Below are 22,175 nucleotides of genomic sequence, written 5' to 3' on the forward strand. Positions count from 1 at the left end.
ATAAGGTCTAGAATTGGAAACATTTTAAAATGAATGGTGGGACTCTCTTGTAAATCCTGCTGCTGGCTTTTTATGTAAATATTCATGGTATTTTGGCATATGATAAACTTGTAATACTTGGCAGGTTTCAAGCCGAGACATCCCAGTCTGTCTGTATGACACTTCTGCTTTATTAATATTTCTGGCAGAAAAGCTGGTTCATGAACTGTTCATGCTGCTTGTTCCTGTCCTTGCTCACTCACAGCAGCAGGCCCAGCATCACTAATTCATCTGTTCCTGTCCCTCTAGCATCATTAATTCATCTGCTTGTGATTTTGTGCTCCATGCCAGACCAGTACATTTGAATCACATGCCTAGGCTTGCATCTGTCATAGTCTCAGGGAGATTGGGGCATGAGGGAGGGCAAGTGTAAGAGTCTCCATTTCTTAAACCAAGATCTTTCACTGATCTAAGGCAGGCAATTAAACATTCAGAAGTGCTGCTTGGGTGGTTGTCATTTCTTCCTGCCCACAGAGACCACTCTTCTTCTCCTCTTGAGGTGCTCTCTATGAAGCATTTCTACAGTCAATAATTAAACAGGGAAAGGTAACCACTTAAGTCAGCAGTGCTGCCAGAAAGTTATTTACCAGATGATTCCCTCACACAGTTTCACAGGCAGCTGAATCAACATAATGGAGGGGGAAACTGCACTAAGGGAGCACGTAAATCTTTTAATCCAGCTTTGTCTACAGAAAGGCAATATACAGAACCACATTTAATTTCTGTGCTCCGTCTAGTACCCTGGTTCCAGATAGATACTTGCTTACTGTTTGTATCAGGAAGCACAAAGGGATACACAAAGGATTCAGTTTCCAAGAACAATCTCATTGACTGACAAAATGTGCTCAATTTCTTAATTTGCACTTCTTATTTTTACTAAGTTAAGGAATTAATTTTTAAGCAATATGGTCTGTGCTTAGTAATGCTAGCATAGTACAAAAGCGTGCTAACACTGAACTGCTGGCAGTTCTATATTCTCCTACAGGTCACAGAACATTTGTAATTCTTCTGGCCATTTTCTAGGCTTTAACTTTTTCTTCATGTCATATATGAAAGTTAGAAGGAAACATGATTAATCTGAATAGCAAGTTACCATGAATCAGGCTGTTAACACAATCTTCCCCCCCCCCCCAAATATGCATAGGCAGAGTAAAAGATGACAGCATACAGAAAAAAATGACAATGTTCTCAAAGAATCTTACTCCTTCGCAACAAAAGTGGGGACATATTTTCCTCCTCCTAACTGAGCCACTGGGAAAACATCACTACCTTTTTCAATGCCTCAAGTTTTTTTCTGTTTGAAAAACAGCATAACAAGTTGCAGTGAAGCCTTTTTAACTGAAAATATCTTTCTGCTAGCTTTTGTTATATTTTCTACGCAGCTGTTGCTCCTTATAAACTTTCTTCAAGTAAATTATTATTACTTTCTTATTCTTTTTAGAAAAATACACAGAGTTAATAAGGAGACCCTCTAAAAGAGCAAAATACAATTTTTGCAACACTACAAATTGATAGTAACCCTCATGACTGCATGGCTAATTTGCTATTAAAGCTGAGTTTGTAGCAGCCCTCTAAGTACATACTTGGAGCAGGAAGGAATTATCTAATCAGTAACAAACAAATGCACTTTCACATTCTTTCCCACCTAAATAGCTTTATTTTTTCAGTCACATTAAATAATAGTCTTCAGAAGGAGACAAGACATTAACTAATACTTTAACTTCAGGCATGTAAGTTAGTATTGGTGTAAACCCCAAGTATGTGTTTGGCCCTCAATGCTGAATTTCCTGGGGGCATTCAGCCTTTTCTCATATCAGGCCAAGCAAGAACTGTCATCTCATTTGCTGATATGAAAGCACAAGATCTTGTAAAGTGGGTCATACACATTTGTTAAGCAGTAGGATGCTTTGCTACTCATCAAATGGCACTAAATTAATAGCAGTGGCCATAAAAATTACCATTTTCAGCATATAACTGTAATTTGATTATGTCTTTTTGTCTTTAAGGAGCTCAGCATTTTAATCTCAGCTTTGCCGGAACTCTTCTGTAAAAGAAGTAAACATGGTCGATTTTAATTAATGTTTCGGAGGCACAGTAATTCTCATTACGGTGTATGCCACACATATGCCCTGTATGTATGTCAGTCTCGCAGCATCCTCTTTTAAAATACTAACAGATAAAGGTTATTATAGAAACACATCAATATTTACCTTAATATTTACCTGTTAATCAACACAAAATAGTCCTTTCATTGTTATAGCTAAAAAGAGAACTAGTCTATTTAGTACACAAAGAGACACCACATTTCTGTTTGGCTCCACATTCAGAAGAGAAACAGTTACATCAGAAACAGAATAAAGTAATCTTTATAGCTGGTGTTTTGTTTTTGTCTCTAATACTGTGTATATACACCAAATAAATAGGATGCAATTACTGCACTGCTAATGCTTTCAAGACCAGGAGACAATGTGCAAACAAGCACACACACAAACTTACTAATGTAAGAAACCAAAACAGACTAGAAATGAAATTATGACTACACGTTGCAGGTTATTTGTCTATAATTTCTCTGCATCTGTTTCTCTGTAGCCACACTTATTTATTCCTTGTTTTCTTTCAGTCAGTGCTTTTACAAAAGAAAAATGTTCGTCTTATTAAAGCAACAGAAAAACAACATGCAACCCACATTGGCAAGAAAACGAGACTGTGACAAATATATTTCCAGCTCAAATTGCAGCACGAGTGTGATTCTCACACCATGGGCTGATAATTGTCTTTGTGAAGCTGAAATAAAAGACTACAGGTTACAGTATACCAAAAATGTTCTTTTGATGCTACCTCCTTATGGCCCAGTTTTTATTCTCAGCTACAGTATTGTAACTTCTCTGAAATTTGTATGCTTAGAGAAATTGTTTCTTAAATTGAATGCAAAAATCAGAAGAAATTTCAAGTCAGGAGGAGGTGGTGCCAAATTCACTCTACTATGAATGTTATTCCTATATTTCTCATGCAAAAATAAACAAAAAGGAAAATCACACGTTTTCTAGCATCATACATCCACATTATGGAGTGTAGTCATATTTGCAAGTCCAAACATTGTTGATAAATAGAAGTCACCTGCTTAAAAAGCGTGACTGAAATAGGTTGCTTTATCTTGGCCTTGGTTCTACTGAGCACCGTCTCCCTAGGTATAATTACCACCTACTGCGGTAGATCTGGAAAGATCCATCAAAGACTGTAAAAACACTGCTACACACCTTGAAATTTCTCCCCGTATCCTGATATTGTCACAAAGGAAACTGTCTTCTTGGTCTCCTTCACCCCCAGCAACAACATGGCGCCTCAGCCCCCCACCCAGTTCAGCCCTCACACTGTGCTCACCTCAGCTCCCCCAGCAGCTCTCGAGATCACAGCCACACCATCCCCAAGAAGTAGCTTCCAGCCATTTCCGTGGGCTGCCCATTTTTCCAGCCAGGTTGGTTGCTGCCTCTCGGCAAGCAGTGAAATAGGCATTTGGTGTTTCACATGGTTGGCCTTCAAGGTGAGGAAGGAAAAGCAGGCGCCTCCACTGAGGAGGTGGGACAGGGCAATAGCAGCACCTGCAGAGCAAAGTGATGCCCAGAGCCTCTGAGACAGCCCCAGAAAAAGGGCAGTTTTGGGTCTCTTGAGGTGATGTTTTCTCTCCTGTCAAAAGGAGGAGGGGGGGTTCAGGTGCCATTTCTGACAACACTTGCAGCATTCACCTCAGCCCCTCCCCTGCGCACCATCCCCATCTCCCACAGCCCCCCAGTGGCTAGGGGCAGGGCCGGCTGCAGGTACCTTCCCTTCAGCCTGTGGCAAAATCACTTGAGCAGCTTCACCTGAGCTGAAACTCCCTGCACCCCTCCTGGTGTATGGCTCCAGGCTGGGCTCAGAGGTGGTTTTCAGTTGTTTTTTACAGCTGTGGATGTAGACAAGCAGGTGGTAACAAGGTCTCTATGTGCCCTTTGTTGCCAGGTGTTTTATTCTTGCACTTCCCTGCAGCATGCTTGAAGAGCAAGCCAATACTGCAGCTGCAGGGAGGGCATGACCGAGCCTTTGTCAGCATTGAGCAGCTTCAGTACCTGGCTCTCAGTTACCTGCAGACATGCCAGGATGTGAAAGCTTTCCAAGGGAAAGAGCACAAGCACTGTGAAATTTTACTCTTACGTTCACTGTAATACAAAAGGGTTTAGTTAATGTACACCTATGTGTGCAGTATCCCACATAAGAGAGGCAGGTTTCACCATCTCTTTACCTGTACCTTTCCATTCCACAAATGGGGGCAAGATATTTCTCTCCCAAGGATGCAGTGGATGTTAGTTTGCTAATATTTCTTGCAGCTATCAAGCGGAACATATACTGAGTTAAATATCCTTCCCCACCGGCAGTCTGGTTTATGTTGTCCCTTTACATGGTAATGATGTTTTAGGAACAGGTTCTTTTCTGCAGGAGGTTTCACACCGTTGTTAACTCCTTCAACTTCAGTGCACATTTTGAGGCAGCAGTATAGTGTATCAGAAGGGAAGTATCTCACTTGTTCTACTGTATAGAGTGTCTTTAAAAAAAAAGTAAATTGTGGAAGTCAGTCTCATCAATTTCCTCCCATTTTCTTGGTTGCTATAGTTTGAGAAGTTAGAAATCTGTTCTAATTCTATATATTTTTCCCTCACAAAGGTGGGCCTGGCTCTGGCAAAGGTAGCCAATGCGAACAGTTAGCCAAGAAATATGGATTTATTCACCTGTCCACTGGTGACCTTCTCCAAAATGAGTTGTCATCATTATCAGAGAGAAGTAAACTGATCAAATACATCATGGAATGTGGTGAACCTGTGCCTGGAGTAAGCAACAGTTTTATTTGGGGTCCTTATGGTTAAACAAAGGCAGTGGTAGTAGATTGTCTAAAAGGGTGGAAATGAGAGACTAGAGCTGATGATTTAAGTAAAATTAACCTGCATCTTGAGAGAGAAGTTTCCTCGTTGCCAGATCTGTGGCACTTCTTTCTCCTTTCTCTGCCAGTATTTCTTTGCATTTGAGACTGAGAGAGGCAACAAATTAGTCATGAAATACAGTGAGACAGATGCTGCACTATGCATTGCAAAATGTAAGAATAAGTACAGGAAACAGAAACTTGATGCCAGTTTTGTAGCTTCCCGTTTCAGATTCGGAGCTGGTCCTCCTGGCAGCTATTCTAATTTACAATACCTGCAGCAGTTCCCTGCAGAGCTGGCTGACATCCCAGAGCAGCTGGACTGCAGTTTAATGGTCACTATGAAGACAGAGTCTGTTGTTCCCAGCTGGACTTGACTTTTACATGGCAGGTCCACAGCCCTAACTCTTGGTGGGTCTTCAGCAAGTGCAGTTTGATCGTAGAATGTGTTTGTTAATGAAAGATACTGGGAAGTGCTGCTTGGGGGAAACTAAAAGCTGTGCCGAGTCTTGATTTTGATTGCTTTCCTCTTCAGTGTGTTTGGTTAGATGGGGTCTCTTATCACTTTCCATGTAGTGCAATTATATCAATGACATAGCAAATGCAATCAGGTTGGAAAATGCTGCAGCAGTACTGCAGAGTTTCACAGGTACTCATTTTGAATCTAAGAGATATTCCCAGCTACCTAGGGGACACTTTGGAAACTCCTGGATGGTTTGCAGCACTAGCCCTATGTAGCACAGCTGGACCTGAGAGAATAAAAAATGGATGCCCTGCTGCCTGCAGGACAAGAAGAACACCTGCATTTACAGGACCTGCTCTTAGCAAAACAAGGCTGTTCTCAAGGGCCTAGGACTAAAGTCAGCGTAACAAACAACGTATCAATCTTTCTTCTTATTAACCAAGTTGCTCCCTTTCTTTTCAATGCAGGGTATTGTCCTAAAGCTACTGAAGGAAGCCATGATTTCCAAGTTAGGGGACACAAAAGGTTTTCTGATTGATGGGTATCCCCAAGAGCTGAAAGAAGCAGAAGAGTTTGAGAGCAAGGTAATCATATAATTGTAATGCTGCTATAACTCCTATTAAGATACAACTGTACTTCTGATGCTGCTTGGGTCCCCATCTTTAGCTGATTGCAATGGGGACATGTAAACAGCCAACCCAACAGCATTGTGCTGTTTATCACTGAAACTTGGGCACCCCATCAATATAGCAACTCCAGCTTTTGCCCTCACCTGCACAGACTCTGTAATACCAACAGAAGTAAAACCTGATTTTACCCAAATTTAATATGAACCAGGAACAATTCACATTTAGTGGAAAGCACCATTTTTAGAATCATTTACATAATTCTCGTGGATGGCTGCTGTACTTATTGTGAAAATCTCATCAAGCACTATTTGAGGTAGGTTATTGAAAGCACATAACTTCAGTCAGTATCTATTACCATTGAGCCGGCTCTTCTACAGCGTGCTACCACTGTGAAACAGCAAAACAGATTTTATTTTTGTGGTGAGTAAGAGGTGGCACAGCCATAAAAAGAGCGTTTTGCAAGTGACTGCATGGCAGTTCAGAGAGTTATTGATTTCCTCAGTATGTGCTAAGACCTACTGAGAAGTCTCAGCTGTACATTTCTCAATCTGCAGAAAATACTCTCTATAAGCCCTATGAATGAATTTGCCAGGGTTCTGGAGAAAACTATTGGTTAGCTAGAGGAAATAGTTAAATATATATTCAGATTACACTCCACAAACTTCCCGTTCAAGTTTAAAAGGTAATAAAACTTTCATGAATCATCTGGTTTCTCCCCGAACCTTTAGCTGCTTTGGTTAGTTGTTTACCACAAAAGCCTAGCAAGACATAGGCATCAGAAGCTGTACAAAATAATGCATAATAGAATTTGTTATAGACACCATTCACAGAAATGTTGATCTGTTAGTTCATTTACTAAAATGTCATGCACTATTAAAAAGACATTGGAGATTTCTTTCATTTTGTGTAGAAGGAGAGACTATTTCAGCTGTGCTACTTTTCTGGCAGGCATACATGTCATGTCCTGTGAACACTGGTGTGTGCTATAAGGCAGGATTTAAGAGACTGGAGTGTCCTGGACTGAGGCATTGCCAGGCAAACAAGTCTTGATGCATCCAGAGCAAAAGCAGAGCTCCTTTCAGTTCCTGTAGACACTGCAGAGCAAAAGATCGTGTAGCCCTGGGCTGCCTTTGACATTTGGAGTAAAATACAAGCATCCCAAGTGGTAATTTTGAATGTGCCAACTCAACCCTGTTGTACCCGTGTATGTACTTCAGTGTTCACAGGGTGATCTTGGCTGGCTGTAAGCTTCTCAGGAAGTCTGTGTAAGCTCAGTCTCCAGCCAGTTTTGCTCAATTCCTTTCTGTGATACAACTATACTTTTACCTAGCCATAATTCAAGAGAAGCACATCTCTGTTCCCTCCTCAGTCTTTCTGCTAAGTGGGAAGTAAAAAACAATATTAAATTGTAAGTTCTACATCAGCAGGTAGAAGATACCCAGTAAGACAGAATAAAGACCCAATATATTAGACTTGTTTGGTTTCCTGCAGATGTTCCCACAACACACATTATTTAAGCTAAATTGTGTCAGGAAAACAGTAACTTTAAAAAAATCCAGTCATACAAATTGCCATAATATCGATGGCTTTTACTTTTGCAATTTTTTAACTTGGCAGAATGACATTTCTGTAACATTTTGAATTCCAGAGAACAGCAACATTGAAACTTTTAAGAGAAACATACAGATTTTTCAAAAGCAAATCAGACCTGGTCTATCAAACAAGATACTGTTACTTGATCTGCGGACTCCTTTATATCCTCATTGTGAGGTGATGATATGACTGTAACTGATGAAAAGAATCATTTCGCATTTATTCTATTAAAATTTAGAACAGACCACAGAGTTCCTCATATGGAGCTGGGAGGAAATAACTTCTCACCGTCCTAGTCCAGTTATACAAAAAGGATGTGTTTGAATCACTGTATGAGCCCACATCTTTCTTAACTTCTCGATCTAAGCCTCTTGCACTGTTAAAACTGCCTTGTTGGCTTTTTTAATCCCTACACCCAATACTGCTGCTACTAATAGCATCTATGTTTTCTAAGCTGTGTGGAAAAAATGGATGGATAAAGGCCTGTCATTGAACTGTCCAACATAATCCCTTGGCTTCAGCTGTCTCCTAGGAAGTCATTGAGGTGGTGGAAAGGCCAACATAATCCAGATATCCTTAGTCAAATGCAGAAGGCCTAGCATGAAATATTTACCTTTAGAATATTTCTTCCCTTAAGGGCTTTCAACAATTTTAGCAATGACAGTTCCAATATATCATTCATTTAGACTGTCTTTGCTGTAGCCATTGTAAAAGCATGAATTTCTGATGCTCACTACTGTGAAGAGCAGTTGTCTTTTCTCAAGAACTTCTCATTCTTTCCTAAAGAAAAAATCTCCAAATCCCTGCTAAAAAGGGAAGGAATGAGAAAAAGCCTGAAAGCATCACTGGAGGATTTAATACATAACTGCACAGGAAAATTACCACATTGCTTTTCTCTGATCCTGTAACACATTTATTTTACTTGATAGCATGGAGTTTATGCCTTTAGACTCAGACCAACAGTCCTAGTAGCTAGCTTCAGATCTTCTCTCTTTTTCTCTGTGTATGTAGAGCCCCATCAAACACAGCCTTCATCCTGAATGCTGCTAAGTGCTGCTACAAAAAGAGTTGTTTGTAAATAAGCATAACTTCTGCATAGGCAAATTCAGAAGTAATTTGCTGATAAATTCCTTGATGACCTTTTCAGTAGCATTTTGTTTTAAAATTATCCAAACAAAGCCAGTTTTACCAGGCCAGTGATCTCAAAACTTAATGTTTTTCTTTGTCTCTAGATTGGGGAACCAAAACTTGTGTTCTGCCTGGACTGCTCCGCAGAAACAATGAGCAGTCGCCTTCAGATGAGAAATCAGAGCAGTCAGCACACTGATAATGCTGAAACCATCAAGGAAGGAATTGATACCTATTACCAAGCATCAAAACCTATGATTGCATACTATGAAAGGAAGACACAGTTATGCAAGGTAAACTGCTTGACTTTTTAAATGAAATTATTGCTTTCTACTTCCATCATATAAGCAATAGTTGGAAAATATTGTTACAACACCATTGATGAACTGTATTAGTTTCTGCACTTTCTAGTTTGTTCTCATCTTATGCTCCCCTGGTTTGTGTACAACTTCTACAAACTTCTGGGTTCCACAGTAGAACTTGAAAGAATAAAACCACAGATTTATCCGGCACCTGAGAACATCCTCAATCGCTACCTCACCTGCATAGAATCTCTTATTAAATATTAATGATGGAAAGCTTTTCTTTGAGTATCAGGTTTATTTCTTTATAGGGGCTTTCAGAATTAAGAGGAAAGTTTATGTTAATCCAGAGCCCTTTAGTTAAATTTACAAAACTGACAGTGTATATCCTGAAATAAAACAGACCTGCACACAAGAAAGATTCTGCTGATATTTTAAATGATACAGTTACATTAATTTCAGTGAATTACCTCAGTTACACCTGCTCAGGATGTGATATTTAAAGCTTTCTTTTTATCCTCTAATCAAAACTTTAGAGAGAAGCAAGAAATATTCCATCAGTGCAATTACCTGATGTATATGCTGGCACATCTGTGAACTCATTTACATGGGAAGTTTATGGGGTTTACATAATTTTTTCTGCTCTCTCCTGGCAAACTGTCCCTTATGTTCAGCAACAGAAAGATCTAGTCCTACTGATCCTTCTTGTCCTAAAAGGGAAAGAATCCAGTAATAGTTTCTGGAAATGTTATGGGAGCTTTTTTCTAGAGGTGGTAGCAAACATGCAAATCACAGATCCCAAACCTTTCTCCTCTACAAAGTTCCCAAAAGAGAAACATTCAGCTAATTTATGCACCCGTATCCTGACCTGAGAACAGAGTGAATGATGTAGTCCTGAGGAAAATGATACTCAAGGGAAGAGTCCTGATTTGTGTTCTCTGCTAACCCCACAATAAGTACACCGAAGGCAAGCTCTAGAGTGGCAGAAAAAAAAATTCCCCAATTGCTTTTCTTTTTTTAAGTTGAAGAACCATTACCTGGTTTTATTTGTATTTTCTTTGATGAGGTTCCTTGCCAACATTGCAAGGATGTGTCTAATTAAGAATTCAGTACAATACCCAATACGCCAACACAGTGCGATGCAAAGGAAAACGGAGCTCTCTGTATCTCTTACTTCAGTGAGCTGTGCCTACCACAGCGTTTCCCTTTTTGAAGCATCAAGGAAGTGACAGCCCCAGAGAGGGAATGAAACTGCACTAAATACTTCCACATGGGTTTTGCATTTATGGTCTGCCTTATTTCACTTGACCTGGACTCTCCTTGTCCTTTCTTAATACTTCAGATGCAAGTTTCTGCTCCATCTCCTATGCAATTTATGCAATGTTAAAACATGCAGTCTTTTCTTGAAAGCTGATAGCTAGGGGACTTGCCTAGTCTGGGGGTCAGAACTGGATATGTGCTTTGTACTCTTTACCATTAGTGCTCTGGGGAACTAGCATCGTGTGTTTGCGTGTTAGAAAATACTTGTGCATTGCTTGAACAAGGGTTACACTTTTTCTCACAGTGTCTGTATTGTACTTGCTTCTGATGAATGTCGGTGTTCAACGTGCTTCCATTTTCTGAGTGGAGCTATTGGGTATGAAAGCTCTGTAAAATCTGCTTTATAAATATTATCATGTAAAATATCCTTTAAAGGTTCAAAAACATGGTCCATTTTTCTTGAACACATACTCTGTATTGCAGTGTCTGCCTCATCTGCTTTTTACTGAACTGACAAAATACACACTTGGTATCAAAGATGGGATTCCATTATGGATTTAAGTAAAGAGATGTGTGTCCCTCCCAAACCCTTATGAAGCAGAGAAGTACATGTTCAGTGATTTATCAGCGTTTAGAGAACAGTGCCAAAATACTCAGCAGAGGCAGGCTTTTAAAATTAAGCCTCCCAAAGCTGTCCTTGTCACCCTCAGCCAGCCTTGGGTACAAGCCTGCAGCCTGGTGCCTGAGCAGAAGCAAACCTGACATGTTTAGTATTTTGATTTTAATTAGAACATGTTTTGAGCTTTGGGAATCTTTTCACACCTGAGTGGGTTTTATTACTCTCCAGCATTAACCAACACTGGATGAAGATACTAATGCTGCCATAAAGATGCTGCGGCCTCTACAATTCTTCTCACCAAAAGAACTGTTTATGTGTTTCTTAATCCATTTCAGGCAACGCCACAAAAGTTGATTTACAAATGTTGATATAAAGACCTCTTAAAATAAGTTCTCATCTACAGTAATGGATGTTTTTGAAATAACCCATGGACCTTCGTGTAACTATGGACCAGAGGCTTGTGCATGCTTTTTCTCAGGCAGTACCGATGGAAGACTTCAGGGAACTGATGTCTTACCTGAAGGTGCTGTTTGCAGATCCAGATCAGTCTGCAATGGCCAAAAGCATCTGAAGAGAATCTGTTTAAGAAAGGAAGAGAAGAAGGATCTAAAAGAATCTTTAGTTGCCTTCTTCTGGAAAGTTACTCCTGCCCAGGCTTGGTTTTTTAACAGGAACAGCTCTTCAGTGGAAGGCCCCTGTGAGCTTTATGGCCCTTGAGATTCCAGCCATGTACTTTCTTCATCATTCAGAGAATGCTGAGATTTTAAGAGGAATATTAAATACCACTTAACTGCCATGAAGATTCAGTATTAACCTTTTCTAGCCAACTTATGTATGCCAGCATGCAGTGTGTGACGAAGCAGCTTTAATAATTGTAGGTGAAATTGTGTAAGTGATCATGTCTTGTAGGGCTTAACTGCAGCACGGAGTCCCTGCCTTGCCACAGGTGAGAAAATCAGGTTTGTTAAATAGACTCGTTGAACAAGAAAATAGGGTTGGCATGTTGGCATTATTTGATTTCTCCATTTTAAGTGTATTTAGGGCTGGGCAAAGTTTTCCACAGATTGGGAACAGCACATGCGAATGGTGGTACGTGTTCAACTTGTCCCATTCAGCCTAAAAACTTTCAGTCCTGAAACAGGCAGATTGAATATGCAGATGTAAAATTCAGTCCTGGACATACTGCCAGCAAAAGTCTGCTGTGAGAATTAGCTGTTAGGTGAGGACTCAGGGGAGGAGCATCTGAGCTGTCACACCATATTAAGGTGTGCTTGAGACTACATTGTCACATTAGCTTGCTTACTCTCTGCATTTAAATGGGTGTTACAGCATCATGGATGGAAGGAGCCTAAAGAGCACAGCAGGGCCATAAAAACTCAAGTCTGACATATCTTCCTCTGCAGTCAGTAGGAATTCTCTGCTTTACTTGCACAGAAGAGACAAAGGTATATGGTTATAACAGCATTCCCATTTTGATCAATGAGAATTTTGTGACCTTCTCTAAACCTAGATTATTCTGCATCTATGCATTCCTAAATAACTAAATATGATATTTGGAAATGGAATGTTTTTCCACTCCACTGACCTTTGAACAAGAACAGTGACCTGACAAAGCTGCCAAAAGCTCAGGACTCTGTTTTATAGTTCCCCTTTGACCAAGATTAGCTGTCAGTGCTTTTGCTCAACAGTGGAAGCGTGAAAGCTGCAGGTGAAACATCTGTGAACCTGACAGGAATAAACAATAGGCATCCTTTCAGCGCCCCAGCTGATATGAAGAACAGTGATGGAATTCCTGGGGATGTATTTACAAGGGAAGATAAACTGGCTGACGAATGGCAGTGTCCTCTGCTCACTTTTCCGCTAAGGCAGTAAGTTTCTTGTGTTCTGGAAGGTAAAGTAGTCGTAACAATAAGTTATAAATTTTCCAATTAAATTTTTAAAACTCATAGTTTCAGGATATAGTTTAAAATTCCGTTATTTCTTTCATAGTTACAGAACACCCACCTGCCCCTAAGGACACCAAGGGGGTGCTTTTTAACAGAGACCTTGCACTGGGCCTTAGTCCTACGCAGGGACTAAGGCACTACTCACAGAAACAACAGCTCCAAGCTGCCTGATTCTGAGGGAATCAGATGGTTCAGATGAATGAAATTAAATGAAACAAAATGCACTAAGATAGCTATAGGAAGCGGGCAGATACTATGGGTTTGAAATCTATTTCTCAGTGATTTTCACGACAGCTGCACCAGAAAGTGCATCTGAAAATTTAGCAGGCACCTACTTGTCTAACATGGCTAAATGTAAATACCCCAGAATATGTGTGCCTCTGTCAATTGAGAAGAAAGGGAGAAAAAAACCCCCAGATTGTTTCTAACATCTGACTCATCCTTTAAAGATTTCTTTAAGTGACAGTATGTAGGAGGGTAACAAGTAATGGAGAAGAACAATGCATTGGTAGTCAAGCAAGACAGAACTGATCCTACCTAGCTAAAGTAAGATACCCAGTAGGTGTCTTAAATACAGGTTCCTTATTCAAGGTAATTTGAGAGTAAGGGCAAGAGTATAATAGATAAGTAAGGCAGTCCAGAGCAGAGGATTTCAGGGGTGTCCAGAAACCTTCACTATTTCAGATCACATGCTTAGCCTGTGAAGCTCAACCAAAATGTGTTTGTCTTTCTTCGTATTCCAGTGTTGCTCTACTGTTTCTTTCTAAAATCAGTTGAAGTCACATGCTGGGTAAGCAACAGTTATTGTCCATAACTGCTATGAAAGAATAAGAGACCATCCACCCTCTCATGATCTTCCACTTCTGAGCCTTCTCATACTGATCCCCTGTTAGAAATGTCTCAGGGGAGGGGGCAAATGTGTACTTTTCCATTTAGAGGAGGGAGAATCAGTGGTACTGGTGATAGCAGGTATGTAATCTACTGCTGTCTTTTGAAAGGTTGTCAGAGAATTATTAACCCTGGTAGGGAAGTAGGTGGGGAACAAAGGAACAAGTGTTTCTGTGTCACACCCCCTTGGTGGCTTGTGACCCATTAGATAAGACACCGTAGAAAGATACATCAGAAACATTAGCAGGGGATTAGAGATAAAACAGCAGTAAATTCATGCCAATTGCGAACAGGTATCGGGGAGTTTCCACTGCATTTCCAGACAGCTTGATCCATTGCTCCAAGAATCAGGACAGTCTCAAAGAGGTTTTTAACACCCTTTTTAGTGGCAAAGATGTAAATGTTAGTGACAACACAGCTGAACTTGATCTGAATTTATCCCAGAATCTCAGTCTGTCTGAAAGCAGTGGTCCTCAGCCATCCTCTCTACAGACACTGGGGTTTTTCTCACTGGCAGTATGCATTTCGGGTTCTCAATCCCCAAACCTACAACAAAAGGAGATTTGCTGCCTGAAAATTTAATTGGCTGATCTGATGCCAGAAGGAGCAACACTGCGCTCTGGAGATGATTAGTCCAGTCATTTCCACATGAGCTCATTAAATTTCTCTGTGTTCGAAGTTACCTGAAGCCACAAGTGGCAAAAAAAGCAGAAGCACTATGGAAAACTGTATGCGGATCTTGCTTTTATGAGGAGAGAGTAGCCTTGAATAACCTTGAGAACAGTTCTAATTTATGAAATTTGCTGTAATCTGAGAATGAAAAATACACTTGTTTTCTCCTGGAGCTGCAGAGAGCACCATTGAATTACTGTGGCACTGGCTGTGAATTATTGTCACATTAAGTTAGTTTTGTGCCATGACTTTAAGTTAGTTTTATGAATTGGACCTTTGTTATTTAGGAGGCCAGCATGGGAAGCACTGGTGCTGTCATGCTTACCCGTATTTTACCGTGGCAGGTTGGAAGTCAGTGTTCCAGCCAGCCATAAAGAGTAGCAGTTTCCACTCTTACAAACCCAGTTCTTCATCAGAACTGCCTAGATCTAGACCCGAGTATCAGTCCCAGCTCTGGACGAGGTCACTGAAAAGCCAGCAGCAATCAGCTGTTCTGACGAGGTCAGATCAGTGCACACGTATTTACGGCATGAAGAGATGACAAAAATACATATTACGACAAGAGAGCTTTGAAATGGCTGCGGCCTTCGCTCTGTGTGAAGTATATTTCCTGTGGGACAGCGATATAAAAAAAGGTGTCTTTGCAGTTGAGACAGGCAAAACAAGCTGGTTTATGGCAGCAGAGATGGGAGTTGCCAGTTTTATTGCAACTGGAGAAGATAGGCATTTGGTCCAGAATGGCTCACCATTCCTCTTTTCTTTTTGCCTACTGGTAAGTAACCCTCTCCTGAACCCTTTGTTTCTGCGGCCCAGAAAGCTTCTGAGAGATGTGCAGCCCTTGTTTGAGAACTGACCTTTCTAAGGCACCGCCTGCTGCTTCACAAGCTATTCCAGCATAGGCGTACTTCAGCTTTACCTAAAGCAACAAGCACCAACGTGACAGAGAGCAAGAGAAGCCAGAGAAGCCACTGAAAGCTTGCCAGGCAGGAGAGGGCAGCTGAGCTCAGACCATGGAATACCCCTGCAGTGAGTCCAGCAGGGCTGGACCCAGCTGGGAAGACTCCTTCAAGGCAGGCCAGGCTGGCCATTCCCAGTGTTGGAACTGCTGCGTGTGGAGGCAGGCTGCCTGGATGTGCCAGCACTTCCAACAGGATGCAACAAGGGACCAAACTTCACAGCATCTGTGGATGCCACCAAGAGCAAAACCAAGCTATGGAGTGTGAATGCAATACCTTACTGGATCTCTGCAAGGAGCAGCTGCTGACTCCCACACAAGACTTGGCACTGCGGGACTTAAATGTACATGGAGTGCAGTCAGACTGTACAGGCTGCAAGCCAACACTGTGTCTAGAGGAACTGCACGGCCTATTTCAGAAACACATTTCTTGGAGTTAGAAACTCCTCTTAGTCTCCTGCAGAACAAAGAGGTGTCAGGAAGCATGATGGTCATGAATGTCTCCTTGAAACACTGCAGTTGTCTGGCATCCTAGTTGGGGCTGAAAATGCAGCACACAGTCCAGAAGAACAGGCTCTCGCAAAGTTCTCATAGGTCCATTTAAGTGCGTGCAAACTCCACGGCATGCATGCATGAGAGAGTAAGCATGGAGGAGCAGAGAGGAGGCTTGCTTGTGGGTAAAGGCTTGAGGCTTTCTCTATGCTTTTGAGAGTCCAGTCACAAAAAGTAACTTGGAACAGCCTGGACAGCCTCTGGCCACAACAGAATCCTTGGGGTGTTAGAGAAAAAAGTCTTCAATGAAAGCAAGTTCCTGTACAACAAAACCAGCGCCACTAGAAAACTCGTGTCGCCCAAAGCTCATCATGAAATCAGAACCAGTTCACCCAGCCTGCAAGTACAAATGCACAGAAACACAAGCTACTGCCACCTGAAAGCTTTCAGGCCATCAAAGCATTACATACCCTGCCTGACCTTTAGATGACAAATTAACGAGTCAATACTATTCATGTTATTAATGCTATGATAGCAAAGTTATTCTATTAGTTTTCTTTCAGAGGGTATTAAATGTTAAAATAGTTTCTAAGTATCTTTTGAAACTGTTCTTTATATCAGAGGTGTAATTTCACTTTAAAACATGAGCACTAAGGAGAAGGAGCTTAAGCTCCCTCATTTGATTCACGAACTTTGCTCCAGGCGATGGAGCCTACAGAAACTTCTCACATAAATCTGTGGAAACAGTGAATAATTGGGTTTATGGAAGCCGCTTCTCTACATTGGAATGCTTATAACATGAAACACAACAACCTTTATTTTATATTGGAACATTTTTGGTGCCAATGTTTAGATTCTGAGATACTTCTTTGTATCCTAATCAAAACTGATGTATTTTGCCTGCTCCACAGGTTGACGCAGAAAGAACACAAGAGGAGGTTTTTCTGGACATCTGCAAGACCATTGACTCTTTTCTGAACAAGCAAGAGGCGGCATTTTATTATCCCACAGAAACACAGTAACAGCATGTTCGCAGCCTCACTCACGGGCACTTGACAGTCATGACTAAAATGCTGTTCAAAGCAATACTGCTTTCTCGAGAGGTATCTGGATTCGTGCATGTGGTATGTTCTTTTAGGTGAAATCTTTTTTCCTCTCTTCCAACAGCACACTCAATGGAGTGGTTTGTGTGCTAACTCTAAGAACCATCTTGTTTCACTGGTTGCTTGTTCTTCATGAGTTTAAAGCAGCATGAACAGCAGCTCTGGTTGGTATCTCATTCGTTTGATGGGAAATCAGACAGTGCCTGGCAGGCAGCGAGCTCCTCAACCACCTCTCTCACCATTTAGCATATTAAGGTTGCTGCATACAAGTTTCCCATTGGTTATTACTTTAATTAACAGTATTAATTTTAATGGTGTCACTTTGCTCGTTCTTGGGCTTCAGAGACCAAAATCTGTTCTCTGTTACATGCAGCTGTGAGACAGCTGGAATCAGTCAAGCTAGAGGTTAAAATAAATGTTTCCCATGTCCCCAGAACACTGTATTGCAACAAGAAGCAGAAAAGTTAACTGAAAGTAAAGACTCTATTAAATATCATGGAAGCCTGTCAATCCATTACTGTGGAGCAGACACCGTTTCTGGGACAACTTGTCTTGTGCTGAGAATTGCAAGATACTACAAATGACAACTTCCCAGTTTTGTGAGCTGAGGTGAAAATGATGATTGTATTGTGTAGTTAAATGTGCAATCCAGTAATTACCCATATCAACAGCAGTTTTACTGTATTAAGTCTACATATAAAGTTGACTATGAGCAAGAATGTATGAAGATTTCTTTAAATCCTACATTGGAATTATTTCAAATGCAAAATTCAGATCATCATCTGTTGTCTTGTACTGGCATCGCCAAAACTTGGGGGGGGGGGGGGGGGGATATAAAAAGATAACAAAATAGGAAACCATTATGGGTGATTTGGTTCATTTTGCTTGCACCTTTAGTAAGCCATTTATCTGTAATATTTGCAAAGAAGTCTGTAATAGTCACATCGTATTTCTGTTTGGTTAACCGAAGTATTGTGGTTTCTTTGGTATACTGATAGCTAAATAAAAGCTTGTTTGACATTCCTGTGAAGTAACTGCATCCTCGTACTGGACCTACTGGACGAATACACAGCTGAAGTGGGCTGCATGACTGCTCTTAATGTTGTACTTTATGCGGCAGATTTGTATTTTTGAAGTTACCTTTCTTGTAATGAAGACATAATACAAATAAAACATGTACAAAAAGGAGTAATGATTTCTGTTACAGTATATGTGGATTTAATCCTTTCCAAAGCACAGTACATGACTTGAAAATAGCGCTCAAATTGGCATGCTTAGAGAGTATGTCCTTTTTCCATTCAGGGCACATTCTTCTGGTTCCTTTCTCTTCCTTGGCATTTGCCATGTAAATGCTAATTCAATTTGTAAGGGACTGGTTTAGGTATGTCCTTATCCTCCATATCCTGGATGTTCCTTCTTTCCTGGGTCCTTTTATAGCCTACGTTTTACCACTGATGCTCTAGAAGTGCTTCTTCAGCTCGACCAGTGCCATCAAGTGACCAGTAACGCCTGCAGTACAACAGCTTTAAGGAAGAGACTTTGAGAATGCATCAGCTGAAGAAGGCTGGTGTCTCTAAACCGAGCCTTGAAGCATCACCAGCTGTGTGCTGCAGGGTTGTAGTATTTTTTCCCCAAAAAGTAAAGTAAAATTCTCTGCCTCAAAAAGCAGGAAAATCCTCTGGAGTTACCATGAAGTTGCAAATTCATCTGTGTAGGTGCTCTGCAGTATCTTTTATTACTTGTAATTACAATATAAGTTAAAAAGTGTGGAGTACCGTACTTGTGTGGGATGGGAACACAGGCGATACCAGCTGCTAATCCTCTTTTAAATCAAATCACAAAACATACAGTTTCAGTTTTAATTTCTCTTTCTGCTTCTTCTGGTCTTTTCTATGGAAAAAAACAAAACCTCCCATGCTTGACTGAGTGTATGTGCATTAGGTATCTATTTGCGTATGTTCACTATGTATGCAACAGAAATAGCTGTATATGCATGCATATGGAAATACAAATATTTATACATAGTCAATAAAACGAGGACTTATCCAAGACACTTCTTGCTTGGGTGATTCAGACTTGAAAACCTCCTTCTGCTTCCAAACTCATTCGAATTACACCACGGCTTGTTGTTCTTCCCAAGCCATCCTAAATTGATGACTGAACATTTTCACTCATGTACTTCTGTTATTCTCATCCAACCATTTTTTTTCAGGGTATCAACAGAAAGCAAGCTTTACCACAGAATCTCTCCCCGATAAAACACCTTCCCCAACTTCAGCTTCCTACGAACAGCACGAACGGTGTGGAAAGCACAGGCTTTAGTCATTAGAGAGCCTCTCAGGGCAGTATCTTTTCCGACTGAAAACTAAAATACATCCTGTGAATTTTTGTGTAGTATTTTTTAAGGTTTATTAAATTCATCTAAGTATATTAAGATACGTGAGATATGTTTACATATGATACCTGCTCAGTGTCTTAGCAACTCTACTGTATTACCTTCTGAACAGATTAAATGCTTTGAATTATCTTTTAAAGCAAAAAATAACTACACCTAAAGGTATTGCAAAACTTAATTCTAATCAATTTATATTCAAAGTTTTTAGATGTAGCCAGCCGATTATCCTTCTTATTGCCATCTCTTTAAGTTAAATTAGTTTCTTCTCTAGCTCATTACTCTGAGTATTCAAGTTTCAAAGCAACTCAAAGTCTCTTACAGTTATAAAATCAGCGAGTGTTTCTGAATCACAAGCTATACAGTTCAATAGAAAATATATTAACTAAAATATGTCACAATAATTACAAAGCTTCTCAGACAATGGCATACAGTGTCCCGAGGCTACTGAAACCTGGGGTTTCTGATATCTGATAAAGAGCAGTCTGTGCATAAGGTACGAGTAAAACTAGAACGCTAACGCTGCAAAGGCGAGAGGTGGGTGTTAGTAGGCACAGAGCACCACCAGCTCCCAGGGAAATAAACAGCGGAGGAGGCCACTGGGCATCTCGCAGGGCTGCACAGTGACTGTTTGGATGATGTATTAAAATGTCCTTTGAATGTTTTCCATCTTGATTAAAAAGTCGGAACTACACAGAAAGGAAGTCACAGCAAGCATTCTATATATAAACAGACTGTATCCACATAGTTTATTTCTCACAGTTCTCCTGACAATTGAACATTATTTAAGAACATACTGTATACACAGATAAGAAGAAACATACAAAATGTTTTAAATGATGCACAACAAAATCCAGCAGTATAAAAGAATGCATGTGAACCCTTGCTCACTGCTCAGGCTAAATTTAATCACTGTTTAAATAGTAATAAAAATACAATCTTTCATGGATCTTGTGCAGACTACAAAAGAGGAAAAATTATTACCATATATATGATTTATATTAGGCAGTTTTCTTTGATGAGTTGCACTCACAACTCCAAATACAGAGGCAGAAGGCTGTGTATTTTATTTTAAAGGAGTTAATGTTGAGTATTAGAGACTTTACACAGTAACTACCACTGGCACTTTTCACCATATTTTGTACACATCACATGATCATCTTATATAACATTACATTTAAAAAATATATCTGAGTGACAATTTTATAACATTCACACACCATGAGCTGGTTAAGGAAGCAATGCCACAGTTGCCCCCTGTAGTGCTTCACTGTTGGTAAATACAGAGTTTGTTGTGGTTTAAAAAATAAAATAAAATAAAAAAACCAACCAAAATTAATAAAATTGGAAGTCGATGTGATTAAGCAGCTCCGATTTAATAAAGGCCTGTAACCAACCATTGCCGAGACAGTGAGCAGTTTTTAGAGTACATCCTAGAAGCAAACACTGTCATTGGTTAAAACCTTGCCTAAAGAAGTCAGTTACTGTGCTGAAAACTATTTCACAACAAAACTGCAAGCTACTAAACTGTTTTTATATAAATACTTCATCTCCTCTGGATCTCATTATAACCAAGTTCTTCAAAGCCTTTGGAATTTACTCTATCTTTAATGTGTGCTCTCATTTCTGGCTCACCCTTTTGTATGTTTTTCTTTTGTGTTTAGATTCACCACCTAAAAATGACTAACGTGGTGAAAGAAAACTCTCCCAGTGAAACCTTCTGCACACTAGGAATGTTCAGCTGCTGTTCAGTGATCTAGAACCATGACAGCTCAAAGCTGTAGTTTGACAAGTACACCCAGGAAGCTGTCATGCTGTGAGCGACATTTCAGGGAAAGCAGAGTCTTTCCAAAATGTGCACAGAACTAACAATGGTGCCATTGTTACTTTTCAAAGAGGATAGTAAGCCCAAGATGGTAGATCTGCTTCCCATGTCATCTATTTGCTGGAAAGTAGTTTGGGTCAAGATAATTGTAACTGGTGCCCTGGGACATGCAGTAGTCTCTGTCTAAAAATGTCTCTGCTCTGTAAATAGGTTCTAACTGATGATCTTCCTTATGAATCTCTGTTTCATGCAGACTGCAAGGGAAAGAAAAAGATAACAGTTTAAAAGTCAATCATTTTCCTTAACTTTCAGAAACGATGATCATATTAACAGATTCATACCAAATTTGGTACCAATTAATTCCTAAAGTGTAATTTCCCCCCTATTCATAAGTCTCAAACCAGTCCACTGTATTAGGAAAAAAAGATTTATGCATCCAGAATATGTTACAAAATGTATCTCCCACAAACACAAACTAAAGTATCTTCCACTTTACCCAACACAGGATAACGTTTCCTATGCTGGAGCAAAGATTTCCAGCATACATAGCAATTAAGCCACATAAAGAGATTCAAGCTAATTACAAAGAAGTAGAAGTGTTTGCTGCTCACCAGTCAGAACAAGAATCACAGAAATCCAAGGACATTTCTTGAGGGCAGTCTTGGCAGTGCCACCGAACGCCCTGGATAGGTTCAATTCCGCAGTTATCGCACTGTGAAGCAAATGGAAGAGCATTGAAAACACACCAACTGTAACCACTTACGTTACTAACATTGTACACCAATACACCATAAAGGAAGACCTGTACGTAGGGCAGTTACTGCTAGCCCACAGCTGAATTCCCCTCATGAGAGATCATAATGTGTTTTGGATAAAGAAGTCCTTGTACTCTAGGAGAGGCCCTCCAGAGCCCTGGGGATT

The 22,175-nt window shown here is 40.3% G+C and overlaps 2 protein-coding genes across 10 annotated transcripts in view; one reads left to right on the forward strand and one right to left on the reverse strand.

Moving 5' to 3' along the window:
- AK5 (adenylate kinase 5) overlaps positions 1-17,831 on the forward strand; it is a 95,582-nt gene extending 77,751 nt beyond the window's left edge. For both annotated transcript variants that reach the window (XM_065673620.1, XM_065673618.1), the window contains exons 11-14: positions 4,735-4,898; positions 5,918-6,034; positions 8,905-9,093; positions 16,846-17,831. In XM_065673620.1, the coding sequence (XP_065529692.1) occupies positions 4,735-4,898; positions 5,918-6,034; positions 8,905-9,093; positions 16,846-16,956 (581 nt within the window). In that variant the 3' untranslated portion in view covers positions 16,957-17,831. The remainder of the gene's footprint in view (positions 1-4,734; positions 4,899-5,917; positions 6,035-8,904; positions 9,094-16,845) is intronic.
- A 2,315-nt stretch (positions 17,832-20,146) lies between these two features.
- Positions 20,147-22,175, reverse strand: part of ZZZ3 (zinc finger ZZ-type containing 3) — a 60,242-nt gene continuing 58,213 nt past the window's right edge. For all 8 annotated transcript variants that reach the window (XM_065673617.1, XM_065673616.1, XM_065673615.1 and 5 more), the window contains 2 exons: positions 21,866-21,966; positions 20,147-21,508 (listed from right to left, as the gene is read on the reverse strand). In XM_065673617.1, the coding sequence (XP_065529689.1) occupies positions 21,364-21,508; positions 21,866-21,966 (246 nt within the window). In that variant the 3' untranslated portion in view covers positions 20,147-21,363. The remainder of the gene's footprint in view (positions 21,509-21,865; positions 21,967-22,175) is intronic.

The sequence above is a fragment of the Lathamus discolor genome, chromosome 3 (assembly GCF_037157495.1).
Source record: "Lathamus discolor isolate bLatDis1 chromosome 3, bLatDis1.hap1, whole genome shotgun sequence".
Taxonomy (NCBI): domain Eukaryota; kingdom Metazoa; phylum Chordata; class Aves; order Psittaciformes; family Psittacidae; genus Lathamus; species Lathamus discolor.